Consider the following 20,341-nt stretch of genomic DNA (forward strand, 5'->3'; position numbering starts at 1 on the left):
TTTACACACCTGTCGATAAGGCGATTTTTTTAAATATGCCTGTCCACTTTTTCAAACCACTTTTTGAGAAATTTCCCATGGGGCTCTCTTCGAGGGTGACCGACTGGCCGGACCCCTATTCCTCGCCCCCTATCCCTTGTCGGTCGTTTTGGAATGTGGACCTCTTTAAACAGCGCCACGTCCAGAACTTCGCGCGACACAAGTTCTTGTCGCTGAATTAAATCAACGGGAGAGCAAGGACACTGACACCGACACCAGCATCAACAAAATTCCTTTCTTGTTTGTTTGTTAGATTCCTCCCAGCGAAACCCGATGGCGCCCTCTTCAGTGACGGTGACGGCCGCTGCCAAGTCCAAAAGTAAATCCAAGACCAGCTCTTCAAAGTCGGTCCCGCCGCCGCCGCCGTCTGTCCCCACAGCCAAAGAGCGCGAGGCTATCGAGGCCGAGCACAAAGATTTCTTTTGGACTTATACAGAAGAGCCGCACCGCACGCGACGCCTTGCAATCATCAAGGCTCACCCAGAGGTGAGTGAAGAGTCTATGGCACATATCAATTGGCCAAACCGCGGGGCATCCTGTGATGTTTGGCGATGCTCGTTCCTCGTTAAGCTAGACTGGTTGCTGATATCAATGCGACTTAAAGGTTACCAAACTTTGCGGCCCCGAGCCATTGACCAAATATGTCGTTGCTGGCGTAGTGGCCTTGCAGGTGTTCCTGGCTTGGATGCTTCGGAACACGTCCTTCTTCTCCATCAAGTTCTGGGCTGTGGCCTACATTTTTGGCGCCACCGCCAACCAAAATCTCTTCCTGGCCATCCATGAGATCTCACATAACCTTGCGTTCCGGTCACCAACTGCAAACCGCTTGTTGGCCATAATAGCCAACTTACCCATTGGCATTCCGTACAGCGCATCGTTTCGGGTACGTCCATCTCCTGGGCATTGTCTGGCTCATGACCTATAAATTGCACGATCCCGTTAACTAACAAGTCACATTGTTCTCCAGCCATACCACCTGACGCACCACAAATCCCTCGGTGTCGATGGTCTCGATACAGACCTTCCGACCGCCTTTGAGGCCGTCTTCCTCGACTCTATCCTTGGCAAGGCCTTTTTCTGCACCTTCCAGATCTTGTTCTACGCCCTGCGGCCGATGTTCATCTTCCGCGTGCCCTTCACCTGGGTTTCGCTTGTCAACGTGTTGGTGCAGTTCACATTCGACTACTTCCTGGTCACTCGCATCGGATCTGGTCAATCTCTGCTTTACCTCATCCTCTCTTCTTTCCTCGCCGGCTCCCTCCACCCTCTGGCTGGCCACTTCATCGCGGAGCACTACGTCTACGAGACTGTCGCGCCCGAGGCCCGCGACCCCAAGAACAACGTCCCCGTCCCAGAGACCTTCAGCTACTACGGGCCCCTCAACTTCCTGACCTACAACGTCGGCCTGCACAACGAGCACCACGATTTCCCCGCCGTGCCCTGGACCAGGCTGCACAAGCTGAACGAGATTGCGAGCGAGTTCTACAACGACCTGCCCCGCCACGAGAGCTGGGTTTATGCCATCTGGCGCTTCATCTGGGACGAGCAGGTCGGCATGCGCTGCCGCGTCAAGCGCAAGGACGGGGGCCGTCTTGTCGGCAGCTCTGGGAAGAAGGCTGCCGTGGCCGACTGGAAGCAAGAGGAGCTGGAATCATGATGGCTGCGTTGATTTTGTGAAGAACCTGCTGGCATCGACTGGCGGTTTGCGCGGGGGGGTTTATAGATGCCATCTGAGGATGATAAAACACTTCTCCTGATTGTGATTACCGCTCATAGGGCGGATGATAGGGAGAAACGGGTGGACGATTGATTGCATATCTAGAGTATAGAAAGAAAAGCACGTATGTAGCTTGCATAATAAATTCATGGTAAATTATGTTCAGCTGATGCCGCAGGAGCCTTTGTCATAGCAGAACTGTACTCTTTCACCAATAGACTCATTTATTCATCCCTCCCTCACAACTAGGCGAAAATGGCAAAAGAGCGCAGTCGCTCACAATGTTTGACACATCTCGTCGAGGTTAAAATAGCAGAGGTTACGAACAAAAAAGAATTCTTGTGCTTTGAAGGTACAACCTATAAGTACATTTCTCCTGGGCCAATCGCTCCAATTTTCAAGTCTCCATATGTACAGCATCAATGCTCATGAGCTGCTGCCGTGACGCGACACTGCAGACCAGGTCGTTCAACATTTCGGCATACCTGGCAGTTAGGCGAAGTTCCTTCACAATCATGCCCCGTTGCCACATTAACCACCAGCTGTGATTTCTCACCAAACCCCACACACTATCTATAGCCTGCCACAAAGCCCTCTGCCCTACTGGCTGATCTCGCGGCACAGTTGTGCAGAATACAATACAAATTGTAGCACGACCAGCCCTCCCATATCGTCGTCCCAAAAAGAAGAAGAAAAACAAACTAGACATCGGATTAAAGCATGCAATCCAATCGGATATGTAGGCGTCTCATTCGCAGAACTCAAATCAACGGCTCGAAACCACCCAGACACGAGCTATGGAGCAGACAGGATATCTCCCGCAATAGCTTTGCATAACTGAGTTTCCCTTACCTTACTAGAAGAAGAAATAGGCAAGCAGGAAGCTCACAAGACACAGGGCAGCCACCATGTGTACGGGAACGCCCTGGGGCGCCTGCTGAGCTGCGGGGTGCACCTTTGTCACTGGTGCCGAGGCTGTAGTTTGACGTTTAACGGCCGAAGTGGCGGAGGTCTTGCGCTGCTTCAATCCACTATCCTCGACCGTTGAGGCTACCGCGCTCTTCACCTCTGCCACTTTCTCCTTGACCTGCTCCACTGGCTTTGATTGTGCAACCTGCGCGGTAGCGGCAGAAATAGATGAAGAGATGTTGGAAGGAGACTCTGGCTCGACCTTGACCTTGGCCTTGTTTGCATCGACCGAGGGGCTGCTAGCTGGTTGCGCAGCAGCCGAGGTTTGCTCTGGAGATGAATAAGACGGAGGCGGGACATCAGGGGTAGCGTCGACCTGTTTTATGGAGTCAGTATGGAGACAGCCCACAACTCAAAAGATGACATTTCAACCATACCGCGTTGTCGGCTGTGTCTCTCTTGGCTGGTGTCGCTACGCCTTCTGTGGCAGAGTAAGCTGGCAGGAAAGTCACTCGGATTTTCCTCTCCACAATAGCGGATTTCTCTACCGAATCCCACTGAGAAGAGGAGACATGGAATTAGCACTCGGCGACCGACAGATAATTTCAAATTATTCGCCCAGAGGACGGGACCACTTACAATGTCGGCAACAGTGGCAAACTCCTTATCACCGCTAATAGGCACAGCCTGAACCAAAAACTTGTCTCGGCATTTCGCGTCGGCAGGAGGATCCTGCTTCATAGCCTGGAGAAGTACTGCAAGGAGTGTAAGGTGAGCAAATCGTCTTGTGTATACTGCCAAGTTATTTGCGGGGGAAACAACCAACCTTGTACCTCGACCTCATGATCCGGCTCTATGCGACCAGAGTTCGGTCGTACGCAATACCTTCACCGCACGGTAAGCATATATGCCATTGAAGCGCTACTACCCAGAGAGTGGCTAAACGACTTACTGCTTGGGGGCTGTTGTCTTGACCTGTTTTCGAAGCTGGTTAGCTTTTCAGTTCACGGGGAAGCGTGTATGAAAATGGGTTTCGCGGTACCTTGAAGGCAATCGGGTGGTTATTGGGGTTCCGGATCTTAAGTATCTGAGCCACCTCTGAGGTGAATGGCCCTTGAGACGCTCAAAGTTAGTTTCGGGCGTCTCTTATTGCTCCAGCAGACTTTGTGCCTCAAAATTTGGCTTTTGGTAAACATACTGCGGAAGCCAAGCTCCGAGGGATCGAGCTCCACAGACATTGTCACCGGCGTGGTGGTTGGATTTGCGAGGGTGTTGCGGGCTGTTTGCGTGCAAGTTGCAGAGCGGCGGTGCTATTGCGCGGGTTCGGCTTCGGCGGACTGGACAGGTAGTCAAACGTGTTGGTGAAAGTTGCCCGCACTATGGGCTCGTAAACGACCAGGCTCGATGAATCGCAACTGCACACCTGGGACCAAGAAAATGACAAGCTGGATAGCTAATTATTATGAAGTTTGGTTTTGGCGTCAAGGATATCAGGCGTCTGCGGTGGTTGTCGGCAGGATAGAAGAGTGGTTTGCTCTGCTTGCGATCCTGGGGACGACCTCAGCTGGGGAAATGCAAAGGCAAGATGACATAACACATGTTAACAGGGAAGGAGGTCGGATCAAGTGGGTGGGTGGTGACACCGATGCGACGCTCTACAAAGCTGCCGATTGAGCAGTCCGTGCACGCTAGATGCTGCTTTGATTCGCCAGCGCACTGTGAGCTTGATTAGTAGTAACTGTCGACTCTTCTCGAAGAGATTGTGCAGGACCGACCAGACGAAAGTTTTTCTTGCTTCGGAAATTCCTATCTGAACATCTAATGAGTGCGTTGAATCATATCTGCAAAGCAGAGTGAGCAAAAACTCAGCCATTTTCCTGAAGCGATTGGAGACTTTCAAAGTCGAACTCCAAACGGTTTGTTAGATTAGCCAAGTGACGTGAGGTGTTCGATATCAAAGAGCAACTTCATAGGTACCTAGGCAGTAGGCAAGGTATAGTGCTTGGCCACAGCCCGCCTTGACCCACTCAACGTCGGTGCAGATGCACACTTCTGATAACCTCATCATTGTAGGTCTAAACTCAGCGCTAAGGCAGCACACAGCAAAGATGATTGAGCAGCTAATTTTCTTCCCCAACTAGAAACGGAAGTAAACTTGAATCAAGAGAATTTTTCCTTCTAACGGTCCAGAGAGATCGAGCCGGCAATTTCAGCTGGTTACTGTACACCCCGCCCCACCAAATTCGAAGCCTACTTCGTACCTTAGCGACCTAGGCTAGGTTATCGATTCAGCACACAGCTTTCACAGGGTGCTTCCGGAGAACACCCCGCTAATCACAGGTACGTACCGCCGGTGCTCCCTGCACACAACAAAAGTGCTGGGGGCAGGCAGCGAAAGATGACGTTCATATTTGTATTAGCGTCGGAAGCCTATCAACCTAACTTAGGTACACGTCGATTGTTCCATGTACCTATGGAATAGAAGCAAACAAAAGCCATCTGTTTGTATCCATTGATTCTCAGTCTATTCTTTCTGGCTTTTGGTGGATAACTTACTTCAGAATTCAGAATAACCGACACCATTTATTATCAAAGCACCACTAACCACATAACCCACCTTCTAGCATCCCATAAGTATCGATATCTTATTGCACCTCTTGGGCCTCACGCACAACATCACCATCAACATGACGCAGTCAGATTTGGACTTGCTGCTGGACATGGGTTTTGACAAGTCACGTGCTGAGTTAGCAATCAAAAGGACTGGCGGACGTAAGTTGATGTCCAGGTCACACTTCTCAGAGAAATGGAAAGGCTTTGCTAACAATACTCTCTACATACTTTAGTTCAAGGTGCTCTCGAGTGGCTCGAGAAGAACCAGGACACCTCTCTGGAGGATCTCCAAGATGACGCTGACGAGGAGGCCCAAGGCGGACCCAACATCGCCCCTGTCAACGATGGCCAGTCAGCAAATTCGCTAGTCTGCAACGAGTGTGGGAAGAAGTTCAGAAACAGCGACTCCGCCACTTTCCATGCTACAAAATCGTGAGTTATTGAACCGGCTTAGCTCAATAGTGTTGGTGGCTCATTAAGCTTTCACTTGGGCCTTCACTGCTCACACAGCCGTAAATCACAGGGGCCACACCGACTTCTCCGAGTCGACAGAGGCCATCGCCCACTTGACTGAGGAGCAGAAGAAGGAGAGACTGGCAGAGCTCCGTGAGCAGCTCAAGGCCAAGAAGGCGGCTCAGTCGGAGGCGGACAAGGAGGACGCCAAGCGCAACGAAAAGATCCGTCAAAAGGCCACCAGGGAGACTCAGGACCTGAAAGAGGAGATTGCGCGTAAGGAGCAGATCAAGGAGGCTGCCAAGAAGCGTCAAGAGAAGCTTGACGACCTCGAAGCCAAAAGACGCATCAAGGCCAAGATCGAGGCGGATAAGGCAGAGCGCAAGCGCAAGGCGGACGAGGCCAAGGCTGCCCGGGATGGCACGACAGTCGCTTCATCCTCGGCATCCCCCGCCCCCGCCTCCTCTGCACCTGCAGCTCCCAAACCCTCTGTGTCTCACAATGATGCCAGGCTGCGTCTTCAACTGCCTGTAGGAGGCAACGTGCAGAAGACTTATCCTGCGGAGACCACACTGTTCGAGGTTGCGCAGGCGATTGAGGCAGAACACGGTATCTCGGTGGATAACTTCAGCTTGACATTCCCCCGCAAAACCTTTTCCGGGAGTGAAGACTTTAGCAAGACTCTCCGAGAGGCTGGTTTAGTTCCTAGTGCTGTCTTGATCGTAAAGTCTGCATAGACTTTCAGATGATGGGTCGGGAACTGGACTGCCGGAGGCTTTAACCAGGGATCTTGAGATATTCGCACACGTCAAGGAAGCGAATGGACGAGGCTAGAAGTCTATTGAGGAATTCCCAGCACGTGTTTTTGTCCTCCAAGATGGCCAGAATCCATGTCGGCTTCCCCACACCGGCGTACTGGAACTGCATCTGGTTGTGCACATGATGTTAAGGCTTGGGTAGGCAAGCATCTATCTAGATACCTTTAACCAGCATTTTGATACAATGGTGGGACAGGGAAGGCACTCCCAGATTAAATGCGCGGCCGCGGGGGTCATATCATCACTGGAAGACTCAGTGCCGGTAAGGGATGTACCCCTCAGTGTGACCGAGACACGCAGAGATCAACATGGTCTACAGCGGTAATCATGGCGGGGCGAGGTAGAGTAATTTGAAGTTCATCAATATTGCAGGCAAAAGCTTGCACGCATCCCAATTTTTGATCTAAGACGCCAGTAGTCCCAAGAGAGAGCTCCGATTCATACGCAAGCCATGAAAGGGCTGATCCATCCAGATAGCCGAAAATCAATGGCTCCCAACCTACTAACCGAGGACGCCTGTGGTATTCGTCGCCATCGTTGCCGCAATAGTAGTAGCTGTGTGAAAAACCCTCCGGTCGCCGCCGTCCATGCTGATTTGGAAGTACAAAAGGGAAAGTGAAGTCGTAGGCTTGAAAGCCGTTTAGTCGAAGAGACCGAAGCCCATGTCCTCGTCGGACTCCTCCTTCTCTGTCGTCGAAATAATTAATGCGTTAGTACTTCATATTTGACATAATTTGGTTGTTGAGGATGCGGGTCAGCTGGAATGACTTACCCTCCTCCTTCTCCTCAGCCTTGGCCTCCTCAGCGGCACCGCCAGCGGCGGCGGCACCACCGGCAGCGGGGGCGGCAGCGCCACCACCCGAGCCGACGTTGGAGAGCAGGTCCTTCACGTCCTTGCCCTCAAGAGCCTGTGTACGTGAGGATACAAAGCCCGTTAGTATAAAATTCCTACTCAATCCAATGGGCAAGAAATCGAGCGCGCTGCAGGGTTTCGAGACAAGCGCGCAAGACAGCATTGCCCCGTCTCTGAAGCCCTTCTTCTAATCGGTTGCGGTCGTCCAAGTGGTTATCGTACCTTGGCGAAAAGTTGTGCCCAGATGGGCTCGATGTCGGGAACACCGGCAGCCTTGATGAGTGTTTGCAGCTTGTCGGACTGTTTGCACAATGCGATATTAGTCTTCTAGCCCGATGTTTCACAATTGCTTCCAACCACCTCGTCCACGATTTCCTCATCCTTCGCAAGGTCGGTTCGGATGCGTTCATGACAGCGCGGGGTTCTCGCAATTTCGTAAAAAAAAGAAAAAAGAAAAAGGCTTTTGCTCACAGTGATCTCAACGCCATCGTCGGCGAGAATAAGCGCCGCGTACGACGTAGCCAGCTCGGAGGTAGACATTTTGATTGTGTGTGATTGTGATGTGAGGCGCGAATATCACAGTCTTTGGGAAGCGTGGGGACGATGAGGTTGCAGATGTTCACTTTGAGGACGACGAAATTAATTTGGTGCGGAGTGAAATTGTGCCCTGTCTGGTCCCGATAGTAATTGCACAGCCTCATGTCAAGCCACAGTTTTGCAAGGAAATTGATACCAGACGCCCAATTCCTCGCAAGCATCACGTGAGATCCCACAACTGGCGCCGACCCCGCTCTTCTTGGAGCTTCCAATGTCTGTGCTGAGGTTGCCCGCTTTCGGAAACGTACCCATGTTTGTGATGCAAGTCCAGCCAACCCCCACGTTGTGTCTTTCTGCATGTGTTGTTGAAGCGTCCAGTATAACTCACTTAAATCGTACTCAACTGCAACCAGGTCTCCCCAACCCATCCACATACTGAGATACACATACTCCCGTATAGCATTGCCTCCTCCACCAAGTCGACTGGTCCTTTGAGCATGGTGGGCGGAGTACCTGTGACAGGTCATAGCAGTCTCGTGTATTAGCTTCTTGGCGGCCTGCCGTTGCTTTCTCGACAGTACATGTTGTAGCTGCATGCGTCAGGCTGTATCCTATTGTGTTAAGCGATTCGGAAACACTCTCTATTGGAAGCGCTCCCTGCCAGTTTCCTGAGAATCCATTTACACCGAGCCCCGCAGGTCTGGGTCGGGCAAGTCTGCACCTATTTTTGTGGCAGACAGAAAATACACCTCGTCGTTATGGATACGCCGGCACTACCTGCGCCAAGAGATGCGCGTGAAAAGGAAATTCTGGAGAGGTTGACGGCAACCCGCGATCAACTGCTTCTGCTGAAACAGGATCGTGCCCATTATATCAGGAGCCAGGATGTCATGGTGTTGTATGACCAAGTCATCGAGAACGTCAGGCAATTGAACGAGATTCGACATGGAGAACACGGAGGGGAAACACAGTGTAAGTCTCTTGGTTGCCCGTGCCTATTTTCAATGGGCCGGCATGCTCACTTACCTGCGATACACAGTGGACAAGGTGCTTGAAAGCTGCTTCCAGCTCATAAGCTTGTTCTTCATGACCATTGGTCGAACCAGTGAGGCGCCTGCAGCCTATGCCCTCACCTCAACCATCAGGCGCCTGCTTGATCACCTTGCGGAAGCTGAGCTGTTCTCGGCCAAGGATCTCGAGAGCATGTCTGAGACATTGCAAAAGATCTCTGGTGTCGTCAGGAGCACAGAGTCACGCCACTCGCCCTACCTGGTCGAACTGCTTTCAAATCGATTGGAGCTCTGTCAGAGAAATTTGGAAAACCTACAAAGACGGCTTGACCATCTCGGCCCGCCTCTGCCAGCCATTCACGAGAAGCTCATTTCAATATTGCGTTCCATGTCTTTAGCGAATACAAGATCCAAGGTAAATTGTATAAGATGCATGATATAATGGCCATCGGCTTCTCCGCCTTTCGTGCGAGAGCAGTCCAAGGCTAGCAGCTGATGCAGACTTGAGTCTTACTAACATGTCAACATTACTAGTTTTCTTCTTCAGAGGTGGTAAAGCTGCAAGCAGAGCTCAAGGAAATCGATGCCAGACGAGTCGACGGTAATTTTGTTGACGAGAACGGCAATGTTGCTCGAGGCAGCGATGCTGTTGCGACCTTACTGAAGCGTTGCCTTGAGTGGACCGAAATTGTTCTTGATCGGTATTTGCCCCTTATTATTGCTATATGGTTGAACGCAAGCTCGTGTAACTGATACCCTGGATAATAGAAAGGGTCGGGTCCCGGAAAGTTTCAAGAATATCTACGATGTGCTGGTCAGCATTCGGAACAAACTTGACAGCCTGTCCCTGACACAGGCTTGGTCGCTGCGCGAGACCGACTTGTATGATTTTCAGCGGACGCTCGACAAGATTGACGAAAGGCGGGTCAATGGAAATTTTATTGACGAGGAAGGAAGACCCGCGGAACTCTATGTACAGAGGGTATGTGTCGATTGTGGCCATTGATTCGGCCGGAGTTTTAATATCAACAATGACTGACAGAAAGGCAGACTCTGCTCTACCTTATCAGGCGGAGTTACGGTCTGATCTACTCACTGATGATTCTCTCAGAGCCCGTCTCTGAGGCGCTCATCCCGATCTATAACCAGCTCCAGACTCTAAAGCGTATCCTCATAGAAGTCAAGGATTCTGGTGGAGTAAGCTCCGTTAGGGAACTGTATCCCTACAGTATGAAAGTAAGCCCTAGGAAATTTTGTTATTTTACATGCCCTTTTTTCTTGGAATATTCAAATCCATACTTTTACTCTGGAAAAGCAGAAGCTGACTAGGTACCTACCTCTTGGTTCCCAGCTGAACATGATCGATAACATGCGGGTTGATGGTCGTTTTATGCATGGAGACGACATACCTGAAGGCCAAGGCGCCCTCAACGAACTGTTGGCGGATTGCTACGAACTAGCATACGAACTGAGAGTCGTCGCCGAAGCAAAAGCCGAGGAAACCCAGGCTGAGGATGAACCGAGGCCTGAGGATGAGCCAGGTACAAATGGCGGCAGCACAGCAGGATCCAGAATTACTCGGGATGAGGTTTTGACGTGAGCCTGGCAATCCCCGCATATTGCAGGTGTTATCTTCCTGAAGGTCTAATCTTGTATGATTCTATGGGCTTGTCTATTCACACTGTTCAATCCGTGCTCTCTTTTCCATTGTCGAAATGAAGGTCCTATCTCGTCGCTTCCTATTTTATGTTTATGATTCTTTTTTGTACTTTTCCCTGTAATTTTGGAATCTACGATGATCATCTACGTCGATATGAGTGGTGGGGCTTTTGGTAGCACGCGCCTCGTCACGGGATACAGCACATCAAGGAGGTATTCCAGGCGAGGCAAGCTCAAAAAAATTTGCGAATATGTGGCCAGGGAGGATGATTTAAAATCAAGTATGTGAGCTTGATCCTAGTAAGAGAATTCATGGTCTGGGATGTCTTGAGAACTCGACGTGGACAGCAGCCATGACATGACCACCCCCATGACCACCCCTACTCATCCAAGTCCTTCACCGCAATGCTTCCCCCTATCCCTACTGTCGTTCTCAAGGCTTCCGGAAAGCACACTTGAATGGCCACATCTGCACCTATGACAACGCAAAAAAAAAAAAAGAAAAAAAAATATTAGTGAGTATAATACCACAAGGTGTGTTTTATTTCTCGAGACAGAAACCTCAGACCATCACTTTTGACTTGGGATTCTGGCGAAACTTACTTTATCCAAGTCCCAGACACCTTCCTTTGCGTAGGGGTCGGCCTTGAGTACTTCCATGATCTCCTCTCTGGACGAAGCAACGGCCACGAGAGTACTGCCACTCATTTTCAGACTGGCAGGATCATCGTCCTTGGGAACCTCATCCAGAAGAGCCCCTATGAACTGCCTGTCAGCGACCGTAGCAGCAACAAGGGGAGAAGTAAAGCCGAAATAAAAAGGGGCAAAGGAAAAAAAAGCCCACCACCCATCTTCCATTCGCCGGATTCAACAAAAGCCTGCATGCCTTCAAAATGCTTGCTGTGTAACGCGTTTTGTTTAGTCCTCCGCTGCAAATACAAGGAAGCAGCTGCTGGGGGGGGGGGGGGGGGGGCCGATGCTTACGGGCGAACTATAAATCTCTTATCCAACACGCCCGGGAGATCGGGGATGACGACAAGCCACTCATACTTCCTGGGAGTGGCCTCTGAGGTCATTTTGCGGGCTGCACAAAACTTTGGAAGGAAGGAGGCCGATGCTAGAGGTCGAAAAGGGGGAGGCAGTGCTGGGTTCAAGGAGAGGAGTTTTAGGGTTGCCCAGCGAGAAGCCATGAATGGGGCTGATCAGTAAAAAAAAACTGTTAGGAGAAACCGGATACGTAGACAGTCATATATGCTTTGTGAGGGATGCTCGTAGTACTGGATGTGCCAAGTATATGCGCACCTACCCAAGGGAGGTACCTGGGTAGGCGATGTAATAATTACTAGCGACGGAAGGTTGGGTTGTATCGCCAGCATCGTGTTCCGGTCTCGGATGTACACTGCCTGAAAAGGTACCCCTACTCTACCGGGAAAGCCAAGGGCACTCACTAGGCACGATCTGTACCTGCACTCGCACGATCATGTCAATGCAGGGCGCGCCCTGTCATCACATTCCGCCAAATAAAAATGCCTAACTGTGGAGCAAATAGATGTCACATTGCTCACATAACAAGGCTGCCGGCTTATGACATTCGAAGAGAATGATTTTGATATTCTTGGGTACCATCTGAACCAGTTAAGATAAGGTTACAGTAAGTGCCCAAGGTACCTGGCAAGAAGGCAAGTTAGGTAACGTGCTAGGCTGAGGTACTTGTACACAATGTCAAGTACCTGCCCAGCCCGAATTGCCTTGTGAAGGTCTTTAATCCCACTGTTCCCCACTTATTTGGCCTGCATTCGACCTGGCCATGCCGTGGATCCATCGATGCGAACAACGATTCTGAGCTTTTGATGGTAGCTTTCAGCTCCAACTATAATCACTCTTTCCACGACCAATTAATTAGTACCAGTGTCGTCAAGAACAGTTGCTGTAATAACAGCGGGCCTGACAACTACAAAAAGCTCCTCCCCGAAATCGCAACCATGCCTGGCGGCGCACCGCCCAAGCCTCCGCCCTCGGGCGCCATGTCCCTCTACGCGAACCTGCTCGACCCAAAGGCCGCCGCGGGCGACTCTACCGCACCCAACGCTCGCGCGCAGGCCAAGACTGGCGATGAGGCCGGCGGTGACAAGAAACCCTTGGATCCAGGTACATCCTAGAGCAGAAAGCCATGCACCCGCACAATATTGAGGGTCGCCCTCCTCGTTCTCTTCTTGTCTGGGAGACACCATGTTAATTTTGCGAAAATGAAATTAAAACCTGTTCGCCTCTTCAAGCCATGCTCCGCTTCCAGCCCATGCGCCGACCCCAGCCAGGTCAAAAACCCAAGCCCAAAGGGGCTTTTCTCAAAATCGGGGCTATCACTGCGCCTGCAACTACGACTCCGGCAGCAGCCACAGCTACACCCACAGTAGCGTCTTCCACTTCGGCAGATCCATCAGCCGCTTCGGCGCCGGTACAGCAACCACCTCGAAGCAAGTTGGCCGACTGGGCTGCAACCGAGGATGACGAATACGCCTACGGACTGGGCAAGAGGCACCGCGGTGGCCGCAAGGCGAAGAAGAAGAACAACCGCGATGATACGGACAGGGAAACCGACTGGGACGAGCTCTACGATCCGGCGCGACCGACAAACGTAGAGGAGTATCTACGTAGCGATGAACGCATTGCTGAGATCAGGGAATGGAAGGGCGTCTTGTACGCGCACCGTCGGCGCAGAGAACAAAACCGCATCAGGTCTAGGTCCCGTGGTAGTCGTGGAAGTAGTAGCGGCTCCGAGGCTAGAGCTCCTCATACGAGTAGGCAGATACCCAGAGACTTTCCTTTCCCTCTTTTTCAGACGTGACTAACGACAAACTTCCTACCGCAGACCAGTTTGCTCCCCCGCCGCAATATTCCTTTGTGCCTCCTCAACCATCACCCCCTCGCGTCCAAAAACAGTCGGCTATGACTGTCGTCGCTGACGACGCCACCGGTGATGATGCATACGCGCGCCGTTTAGCCCTATCCAAAGTCAAGGAAGTTGAGACGCCACCCCCACAACCTGACGCGGTCCCTGCTGCAACCATATCACGGGCGCCAGTTCGCTACGAGCCAACGCCTCTACCCAACGAGGATGGTGAGGATATGGATATTGACGAGGACGAGGGTGAGCGCCCTGGCCTTGGCTCAGCCAAACCCAAAGACTCGGATGATGTGCGCTCTAATCGGCCTGGCCAGGCTGGCTTTGCAGCGCGCATGATGGAGAAGATGGGTTGGGAAAAGGGCAAGGGCCTCGGCGCTGAGGAAACAGGCATCACCTCTGGCTTGAGCGTCAAAGTTGAGAAGCGTCGGAAGCGCCCCGACGCAGAAGGCGGTGGATTTGCTAGCCCTGGAAACATGGCTCGTGTTGTAGGCGGTAACCGTGGGGTTCAGGATGTTGGCAAGTTTGGCTCCATGAGCGAGGTTGTCGCTCTGGGTGGAATGCTCGAGGGCATGGAGGACGTTGCCGGCGAGGTTGCCGAGGGCTTGGCCCAAGAGATTGGCGAAGAGTGTGGCGAGAAGGTACGTCCCAATGCTGCCCGTGACTCCGGTTGCCGCTCTTGTCGGCTCCCGCCATAAAACAAAACAAAGAAGTCCCTGATCCAGCTAACCTCGGAGCGTCCTCACTTGTCCACAGTACGGTCGGGTCGAGAGGCTTTACGTCGACGTCAACACCAGGCAGGTGTTTATCAAGTTTACAGACCAGGTCTCGGCTCTAAGGGTAAGTCGATGTGGTCGGTTTTGGATGTTGGTACTTGGTAACAAATGTACTCTTTCGCTAATTCGTTGGATATATGCTAGGCTGTTAACGCTCTGGATGGTCGTATATTCAACGGTAACGAGGTCAGACCCAGGTTCTACGATTTAGAAAGGTTTGAGCAGGGTGTTTATCATTGATAGGAACATCTTGAGCATGGCTATTCAGAATCCGGGCCCGTGTCTACAGGGCTTTGTGTGTGCTATTCTAACTCTTCAGCCGTACTTTTCTACCACAATCACTCTATTTCCTGGCGCTCAAATCTGTGTAGTTAGGCTGGTTCTTCAAGTGCGTGCACTGTATTAGGATGATGCCTGTTCAATTCCTAGTGTTGACTTGAGTTGACATGACGCGACAACCCGAATCATGTCCGTAAAGACGAACCAGGAAGATTTGAGCTACGGGTAACTAGGTACCTACGAGGTGCATGCGCAACAGTTCCGTACGCCTTAGTCACGAACAGTTAATTAATCACCCCCTACGTTTCATGCTTTACTTTGGCCGACTAAGGCACACAAATCAGTACATTTGCCGTTCACCTAGAGTTTGCTACCAGAGCGCGCGGGAAAACAAAGTGACTACAAACACCTGTCTCTGTTGGTTTTGATATTAAAGTCCAATGGATCATGGCAGTAGCAGGCTCCACTGAGATTGTGTGACAGAGTGCCCAGAGATATTCCGAAATACGAAAGACTGAAAGACGCGCGGGCAAACAAAAGACAAAAGAGTGCTTGAAGACAAAAAAAGGAGAAAACGCCACCAAAATTCCAAGATTCGACTTTACAATTCTGTTGCGCCGCCCTCAAATTTACACCGTCGCGGACCAGCATATGGCAACATCAACATTTTACAAGAACGAAGCTGCAGCACCTCCGATGATGGAGAGGCCGAGAAGAGCCATGTTGATCGTGGTGCCAGCAGCCGAGTTCTTGTTGTTGCCGCTGCTGCCTCCGCTGCCAGCAGTGATGTCGTCGTTGGCCTTGGAGTTGTTGGACTCGCAGATAACCTTGCCCTGGATCTGGCCGTTGCTGCCAGCCTTCTTGAAGGTGTCGCAAGAGCTGCTGATGTCGGTGGTGGACTGAGTGTCGAAAACACCCTTCACGTCGTTGAGGGAGGGAAGAGAAACACTAAAAAAATCGAGTCAGTGGGTCGAAATGAGAAATGGGGCCGCTTTGGTTTCACTTACGACTTGAAGCTACCGCGCATGAGCACGGCACCGCCGACATCCTTGACCTTGGGGAGGCCGTCAATGCTCTCCAGGGCAGTGTTGTTGGCAATGGTCAAGCCGCCACCAATGGTAGCAAGCATGGGAGCCGAGATGTTGGTGAGAGCCGAGTTACCAACGAAGGAGAAGTCCTTTCCAACGGCGGTCAGGTTGGGGAAAGACGCATCCTTGATGAAGTTGAAGTCGAAGTAGATCGAGTTGTTGACCTTGCTAAGCTGGGGAGCGGTGAACGAGGAAGCGTTGGCAATCGCCATCTCGGCAACCCACTTAAGAGCAGGGAATTCAAAGTTTGTTCCGAGTCCGTTGACGGAAGCCTTGAAGCTGGTGCTGACGCTCTCAAGCTTGGAAGTGAACTTCTGCAGGCGCTGGTTGTTGTTGATGTCAATGTTGTCGACTGTAACGAGGTCGAGGCCGTTCAGGTTCTCGATACGGGTGTCGGCAATTACAACAGTCGACGCCTTCTTGATCGCGGTACCCAGGGACGAAAGGGCGCTGAGAGTGACCCAGCTAATCGAGTTGACCTCGCTCAGCTGAGGGAACCTCAGGTCGCTCAGGAGCTCGTCCCTCTCCAACGTCATCTTGCCAGTGATCTTCTTGAGCGAGGTGCTCGACAGCGACACGATCTTCTTGTTGTCGACCATGGTCAAGTCACCCTGGATCTCTTCCGGTCCATCAAGCTGCAGAGTGCTGTCGGTCTGGTTTCCGATGACAACATTTCCCTTCAAGGTCTTGCAGCTCCTCAGTGCGCTAGCATCGCCGTTAGAGTTGATGCTGATGGTGCTCTGGCTGCATTGGTTCTGGGCTGTGGAGTGAGGCGTTGGTTAGATAATTTCGGCAATTGGATGACAGATGCAGATCCTCCTTCTTCAACATACCCGAGGCCAGGCTCGCGGCCGCCAGAAGAGTGACGAAAGACTTGGCAATCATCTTGTCTGATTATGGTCTATGAGCGTGGTGGATTCAATGTCAGTCAGAAGAACGAAAAATATAGTGGCGAACAGTGGGCAGAATGGGCGTCGACTCGGATGGTAGTGGTGTATAGCTCTACAAATGAGATGATAAAACCAAGTTCCAAACCGAGCAGGTTCAAAATGGGGTGCCGGGAATGAGATACGGGGGCAATGCCTGGCATTAAAAGGACGATGTGATCTCATCTGCCTGTTTCCCTTAGGTTCTTCTCCGCCAGAGCTAGGGGAAAAGCGGAATGCCGTTCGGGTCTATGTGGGTTGGGAAGGCGAGGGCGAGCCGAATCGAGGAGGCGATCAAAAGACCAAGGATCGTTCTGACCGTTGTCGTAGTCGGCGCCGGAAGCGACCGTTGGCTTTTTTCTCGAATCTCCATTCGATCTTTCTCATCCCAGAGCTTGAAGCCATGCAAAGTTCATGCGCAGCACAGCCAATGCCCAGCAAGCAGCTCGGCCAGGCCACAGACCCAAGCGATTCAAGTTTGGCTGAACGGCATTGCATAGCAAAACCATGATGGTGACGATAACAGAGGGTTCACAACAAAATGCAACTTCATATGTTCTTACCTGTATGTGGAGAGATCCGGAAAGATGTCGCTGGTGTGGTGAAAGGCCGCTATGGTGGTAGCAACTCTAATCAAGGTTTGTTGGCCGGGTTGGTGGGAAGCGAGGCCCTTGGTGTAATAAGACTTCCTCCTCAAAAAGGCCTTGGAAATCCGGACAATTCAAATATTAAAGTATGTAGCGAGTGAACGTCGAAGTGGAAAGGAATGAGGAAAGAATGCCCGGCGAACGGTTTGGGGCTTGTTGACTTGTGTTTGTGGCTTACAAAAGGAGGAAGGAAGGGAAGGAGGAGCGGAAAAAAAAGGGCCAGAATCCAGCGGCGAAGGGGCACGTTAAAGTTGAATTGCGAGTTGCGCCTGTAGAAGGCACGAACCACGCTAGCATGTTTGGTAGCCAGGGGTAGACGGCTCCATACGGCCACCCCCACTACCCGACCAGCTTCCCTTGTCCTCACGCCCCCCCGTTTCCTTGGTCAGCTAACTTTCCTTGGCATGGGAGCCAAGGTAAGGTACGGTACCTTGCCTTTGCTAGGTACCCTATCGTAGTACTGTAGTTATTACTGCGGGCGTGCAATAGTCAAGGTAGGGCACTCGGCCGGTCAGGTAGGCCTGGCCTAACGAGTGGTTTATGGTTGTACCTAATCCGATTTTTCTCTTTGTTTACTTTTTCCCGTTTACTTTTCTTTTTGCCCGACTGTCCAATAATTTGACGGCTCTGGAATGCTTTTGGTTGACATGTTGATGGATCCCCGGGCCAGAGTCAATGCATTGTGTACACAAGATCGAAAAGGTACTAGCTGCGGTGTCGTCCGGTCTACATACATGGTTGAGAACGGCCGATGTGCTATCACGAGCCTGCCAAAATGCAAGCTACGGCAACGTCAATACATCCGATGGAAGTATGCCTAGTTTTACAAGTACAAACAGGTCGTGGCATGTATGCTGTGCTTGCTCGTCTGGACTTTTGGTGGTGTAGCGGGCCACACGGTTTCGTCCCCATCAAAATCCCCTCAGTCTGGGACTTTCTGTCACAGAAAAGGAGAGAGATAAAAACACCGTAAAAAATCGGCATGACTCTCGCACTGCGGAGCAACCACATGGGGAATCCGACTGCATTTGGCACCAGCAGTCGCTACACCACGACAATTGGTGAAGTCAATCAAACACACCGGATCGGTCATTGCTACTATTAACAAACTGCATATACTATTAATGTTCCCGCATCAATCACAGCAGTTAATATTCTCCCAATATTGTGCAAATGCAAAATTCAGGAAATCAAAGGTTATTGCTTCCGACGTCCTGGTGATAAATATACCGTACATAAATAAGATAACGACCTACATATAATGTTAAACTGGCTTTCATCATCGATCCTGCGCGGACGGGAGCAGGAGTGGGGCAGTTTTTAATTGAACTAAATCTTGCGAATCAGTTCTGTTCGCCAAAACTTCTCGGAGCATTTCCCTCGACTGGCGAGATTGGGTATCCACGCCAATTGAAAATTAGCACACCAGAGTCCAGACACCCTCAATGTCCAATTACGGGTGAGATTTGATTGTCCAATCCCATCATCCCTGGATTGATATGCGGAGATGGTAGCTTGGACAACAGGTGCGAGATGCAGACATCGGGGGGAAAGAAGAAGAAAAAGAAAGCGAACAAAAGTAAACATCCAAACGCCATGATGGCTTCCACTCAAGGACCTTGTTTCGACTCTAAAATACTGTAGAGACTTATTCAGTATCTGTAGTTACCCAATAATGCGGATGAACCTACCTAAGTGGCTTTATTCTCCGCTCAAATTTTTCTATCTTTATCTCGCCCTCTCGATGCGTGACAATGCATCCTCCGACCGATCCATGTTCAGGCCGGGAGGATTGACAGAGCAGCCTCATGGGTGCAGCCTCGGCGGCATCGGTACAATTTCCGCTTGTAGATGCCTGCTTTATTACCTAGCTGCCAAATGCGATTCCATGTTAATAATTAATACCGACACATGCTAATTGGTTGCTTGATAGGTACCGTCGTCATTAAGAAGCAGGCGACTATTACTATACAATTGTGACCGCGCTACTTGACTGGTAGATTGGCAGTGAAGACATCTGGAACAAGGCCGCCTGCCTTGTCAGAAAGACAAAGGGAAAAACAGTGCAGCTAGGAGACTCAACTAACGTTGTACAGTACGTAATAACGAAACACACCCCACCCGCCTTGAAAACACGCCCCCTTCAACTTGGCGTGCAGGTGGCCCCCCAAAAGCCTCGTCTCCTTGAATGCTACATGTTTCAAGGGAGTATCAATATGACGCAAAAACTTGAAAATCACCAAACAATAGCCACACGGTACGTGCTAACTGTTGATCATTGAAGACGTCGAGTAAAGTCCTGGTCTCAAGTCCCGATACGGACGTCATGTAGAAGAAATGCTCCGAAAGTCCCGGCAATCAATCTGTTGGGAATAGACAATTGTTACGATTTGTGTGCGCGTACGTATGTGTGCGTGTGTGTACCGTAAATGTGCAAGGAGAGTATAAAATACGGGGGATTTGCATGTGAGATGGATGGATCAGGATGGACGGGGTGGTGTGTGGTTGGTTGGTGGTTCATCTCTGGGTCGGTCCCAGTTTTGCCCAAGAACAATTCAAAACCATACAGCAACAGTGAAAATCCCATGGGAAAATACGAGCCCAGATGGGGCCTTAACTTGTCTCTGGCCTTGTAACAAACAATCTCGACTCTACTACCCAAAAGCACCCCTCCACCTTGCCAGACTAGACAACGGATGAGAGCGATTGCAGAGCCGAATCTCGGACTTCTCCAGGCTTGTCTTGCCCTGACATAACTAAGCCTTGCAAAAAGACAGCTTAATCTGTTCCCGCCATCTTTTTGTTTTCTCCTCTAATATTTTCTTTGTGCCGTCAAAGGTTTTCAATTCCCTGCCCGGATTGGTCCGAGGTAGCGGGCGTGCTTCGGCACTGTCTCATTGATCTACAGAGTTCGTTCCCGGTCGGGAGTGGCATGACTCTAAGGGGTTGGTACCAAGACTCGCAGCGTGAGGAGGGAGGGAAAAAAAAAAATGCTTGGAGAAGAGTGCATCAGTGCAGTATGTAATATTCGATATGGTCGGTCTGGCTAGATTGGATCATAATAGTCTGTTTCCAGAAGAAAATTCCTCCCATCCTATCAACATTTGCCCTCCAC

The 20,341-nt window shown here is 50.9% G+C and overlaps 9 protein-coding genes across 9 annotated transcripts; 4 read left to right on the forward strand and 5 right to left on the reverse strand.

Moving 5' to 3' along the window:
* The first annotated feature begins 56 nt into the window (after nt 1-56).
* MGG_13187 (dihydroceramide delta(4)-desaturase) lies at nt 57-1,968 on the forward strand. Its single transcript, XM_003712018.1, has 3 exons — nt 57-525; nt 644-922; nt 1,007-1,968. The coding sequence occupies exons 1-3, from the start codon at nt 313-315 to the stop codon at nt 1,694-1,696; spliced, it is 1,182 nt and encodes a 393-aa protein (XP_003712066.1). The 5' UTR covers nt 57-312; the 3' UTR covers nt 1,697-1,968.
* A 26-nt stretch (nt 1,969-1,994) lies between these two features.
* Nucleotides 1,995-4,310, reverse strand: MGG_06183 (uncharacterized protein). The gene is made up of 7 exons (XM_003712019.1): nt 3,864-4,310; nt 3,708-3,778; nt 3,618-3,640; nt 3,492-3,550; nt 3,305-3,420; nt 3,103-3,222; nt 1,995-3,041 (listed from the first exon to the last, which is right to left on the reverse strand). The coding sequence occupies exons 1-7, from the start codon at nt 3,901-3,903 to the stop codon at nt 2,613-2,615; spliced, it is 858 nt and encodes a 285-aa protein (XP_003712067.1). The 5' UTR covers nt 3,904-4,310; the 3' UTR covers nt 1,995-2,612.
* Nucleotides 4,311-5,041: 731 nt separating this feature from the next.
* On the forward strand, nt 5,042-6,986 carry MGG_06184 (uncharacterized protein). Its single transcript, XM_003712020.1, has 3 exons — nt 5,042-5,437; nt 5,512-5,710; nt 5,802-6,986. Exons 1-3 carry the CDS (start codon nt 5,353-5,355, stop codon nt 6,466-6,468), a joined length of 951 nt encoding a protein of 316 aa, XP_003712068.1. The 5' UTR covers nt 5,042-5,352; the 3' UTR covers nt 6,469-6,986.
* Nucleotides 6,987-7,143: 157 nt separating this feature from the next.
* Nucleotides 7,144-8,093, reverse strand: MGG_06185 (uncharacterized protein). Its single transcript, XM_003712021.1, has 4 exons — nt 7,874-8,093; nt 7,625-7,702; nt 7,322-7,457; nt 7,144-7,236 (listed from the first exon to the last, which is right to left on the reverse strand). Exons 1-4 carry the CDS (start codon nt 7,940-7,942, stop codon nt 7,190-7,192), a joined length of 330 nt encoding a protein of 109 aa, XP_003712069.1. The 5' UTR covers nt 7,943-8,093; the 3' UTR covers nt 7,144-7,189.
* A 166-nt stretch (nt 8,094-8,259) lies between these two features.
* MGG_06186 (uncharacterized protein) lies at nt 8,260-10,803 on the forward strand. The gene is made up of 6 exons (XM_003712022.1): nt 8,260-8,911; nt 8,979-9,364; nt 9,484-9,650; nt 9,718-9,931; nt 10,000-10,185; nt 10,301-10,803. Exons 1-6 carry the CDS (start codon nt 8,698-8,700, stop codon nt 10,547-10,549), a joined length of 1,416 nt encoding a protein of 471 aa, XP_003712070.1. The 5' UTR covers nt 8,260-8,697; the 3' UTR covers nt 10,550-10,803.
* MGG_06187 (uncharacterized protein) lies at nt 10,801-12,019 on the reverse strand. The gene is made up of 4 exons (XM_003712023.1): nt 11,593-12,019; nt 11,453-11,508; nt 11,212-11,366; nt 10,801-11,083 (listed from the first exon to the last, which is right to left on the reverse strand). The coding sequence occupies exons 1-4, from the start codon at nt 11,796-11,798 to the stop codon at nt 11,042-11,044; spliced, it is 459 nt and encodes a 152-aa protein (XP_003712071.1). The 5' UTR covers nt 11,799-12,019; the 3' UTR covers nt 10,801-11,041.
* Nucleotides 12,020-12,421: 402 nt separating this feature from the next.
* MGG_06188 (uncharacterized protein) lies at nt 12,422-15,465 on the forward strand. Its single transcript, XM_003712024.1, has 4 exons — nt 12,422-13,406; nt 13,478-14,151; nt 14,267-14,350; nt 14,431-15,465. The coding sequence occupies exons 1-4, from the start codon at nt 12,887-12,889 to the stop codon at nt 14,524-14,526; spliced, it is 1,374 nt and encodes a 457-aa protein (XP_003712072.1). The 5' UTR covers nt 12,422-12,886; the 3' UTR covers nt 14,527-15,465.
* On the reverse strand, nt 14,872-17,487 carry MGG_06189 (uncharacterized protein). Its single transcript, XM_003712025.1, has 4 exons — nt 17,143-17,487; nt 16,487-16,554; nt 15,573-16,413; nt 14,872-15,513 (listed from the first exon to the last, which is right to left on the reverse strand). Exons 2-4 carry the CDS (start codon nt 16,536-16,538, stop codon nt 15,234-15,236), a joined length of 1,173 nt encoding a protein of 390 aa, XP_003712073.1. The 5' UTR covers nt 16,539-16,554; nt 17,143-17,487; the 3' UTR covers nt 14,872-15,233.
* Nucleotides 17,488-17,516: 29 nt separating this feature from the next.
* On the reverse strand, nt 17,517-18,431 carry MGG_16772 (uncharacterized protein; the record flags this gene model as incomplete). Its single annotated transcript, XM_003712026.1, has 3 exons — nt 18,308-18,431; nt 17,961-18,008; nt 17,517-17,615 (listed from the first exon to the last, which is right to left on the reverse strand). Exons 1-3 carry the CDS (start codon nt 18,317-18,319, stop codon nt 17,517-17,519), a joined length of 159 nt encoding a protein of 52 aa, XP_003712074.1. The 5' UTR covers nt 18,320-18,431.
* Nucleotides 18,432-20,341: the final 1,910 nt, after the last annotated feature.

Source organism: Pyricularia oryzae, chromosome 3 (assembly GCF_000002495.2).
Source record: "Pyricularia oryzae 70-15 chromosome 3, whole genome shotgun sequence".
In the NCBI taxonomy this organism is placed as follows: Eukaryota; Fungi; Ascomycota; class Sordariomycetes; order Magnaporthales; family Pyriculariaceae; genus Pyricularia; species Pyricularia oryzae.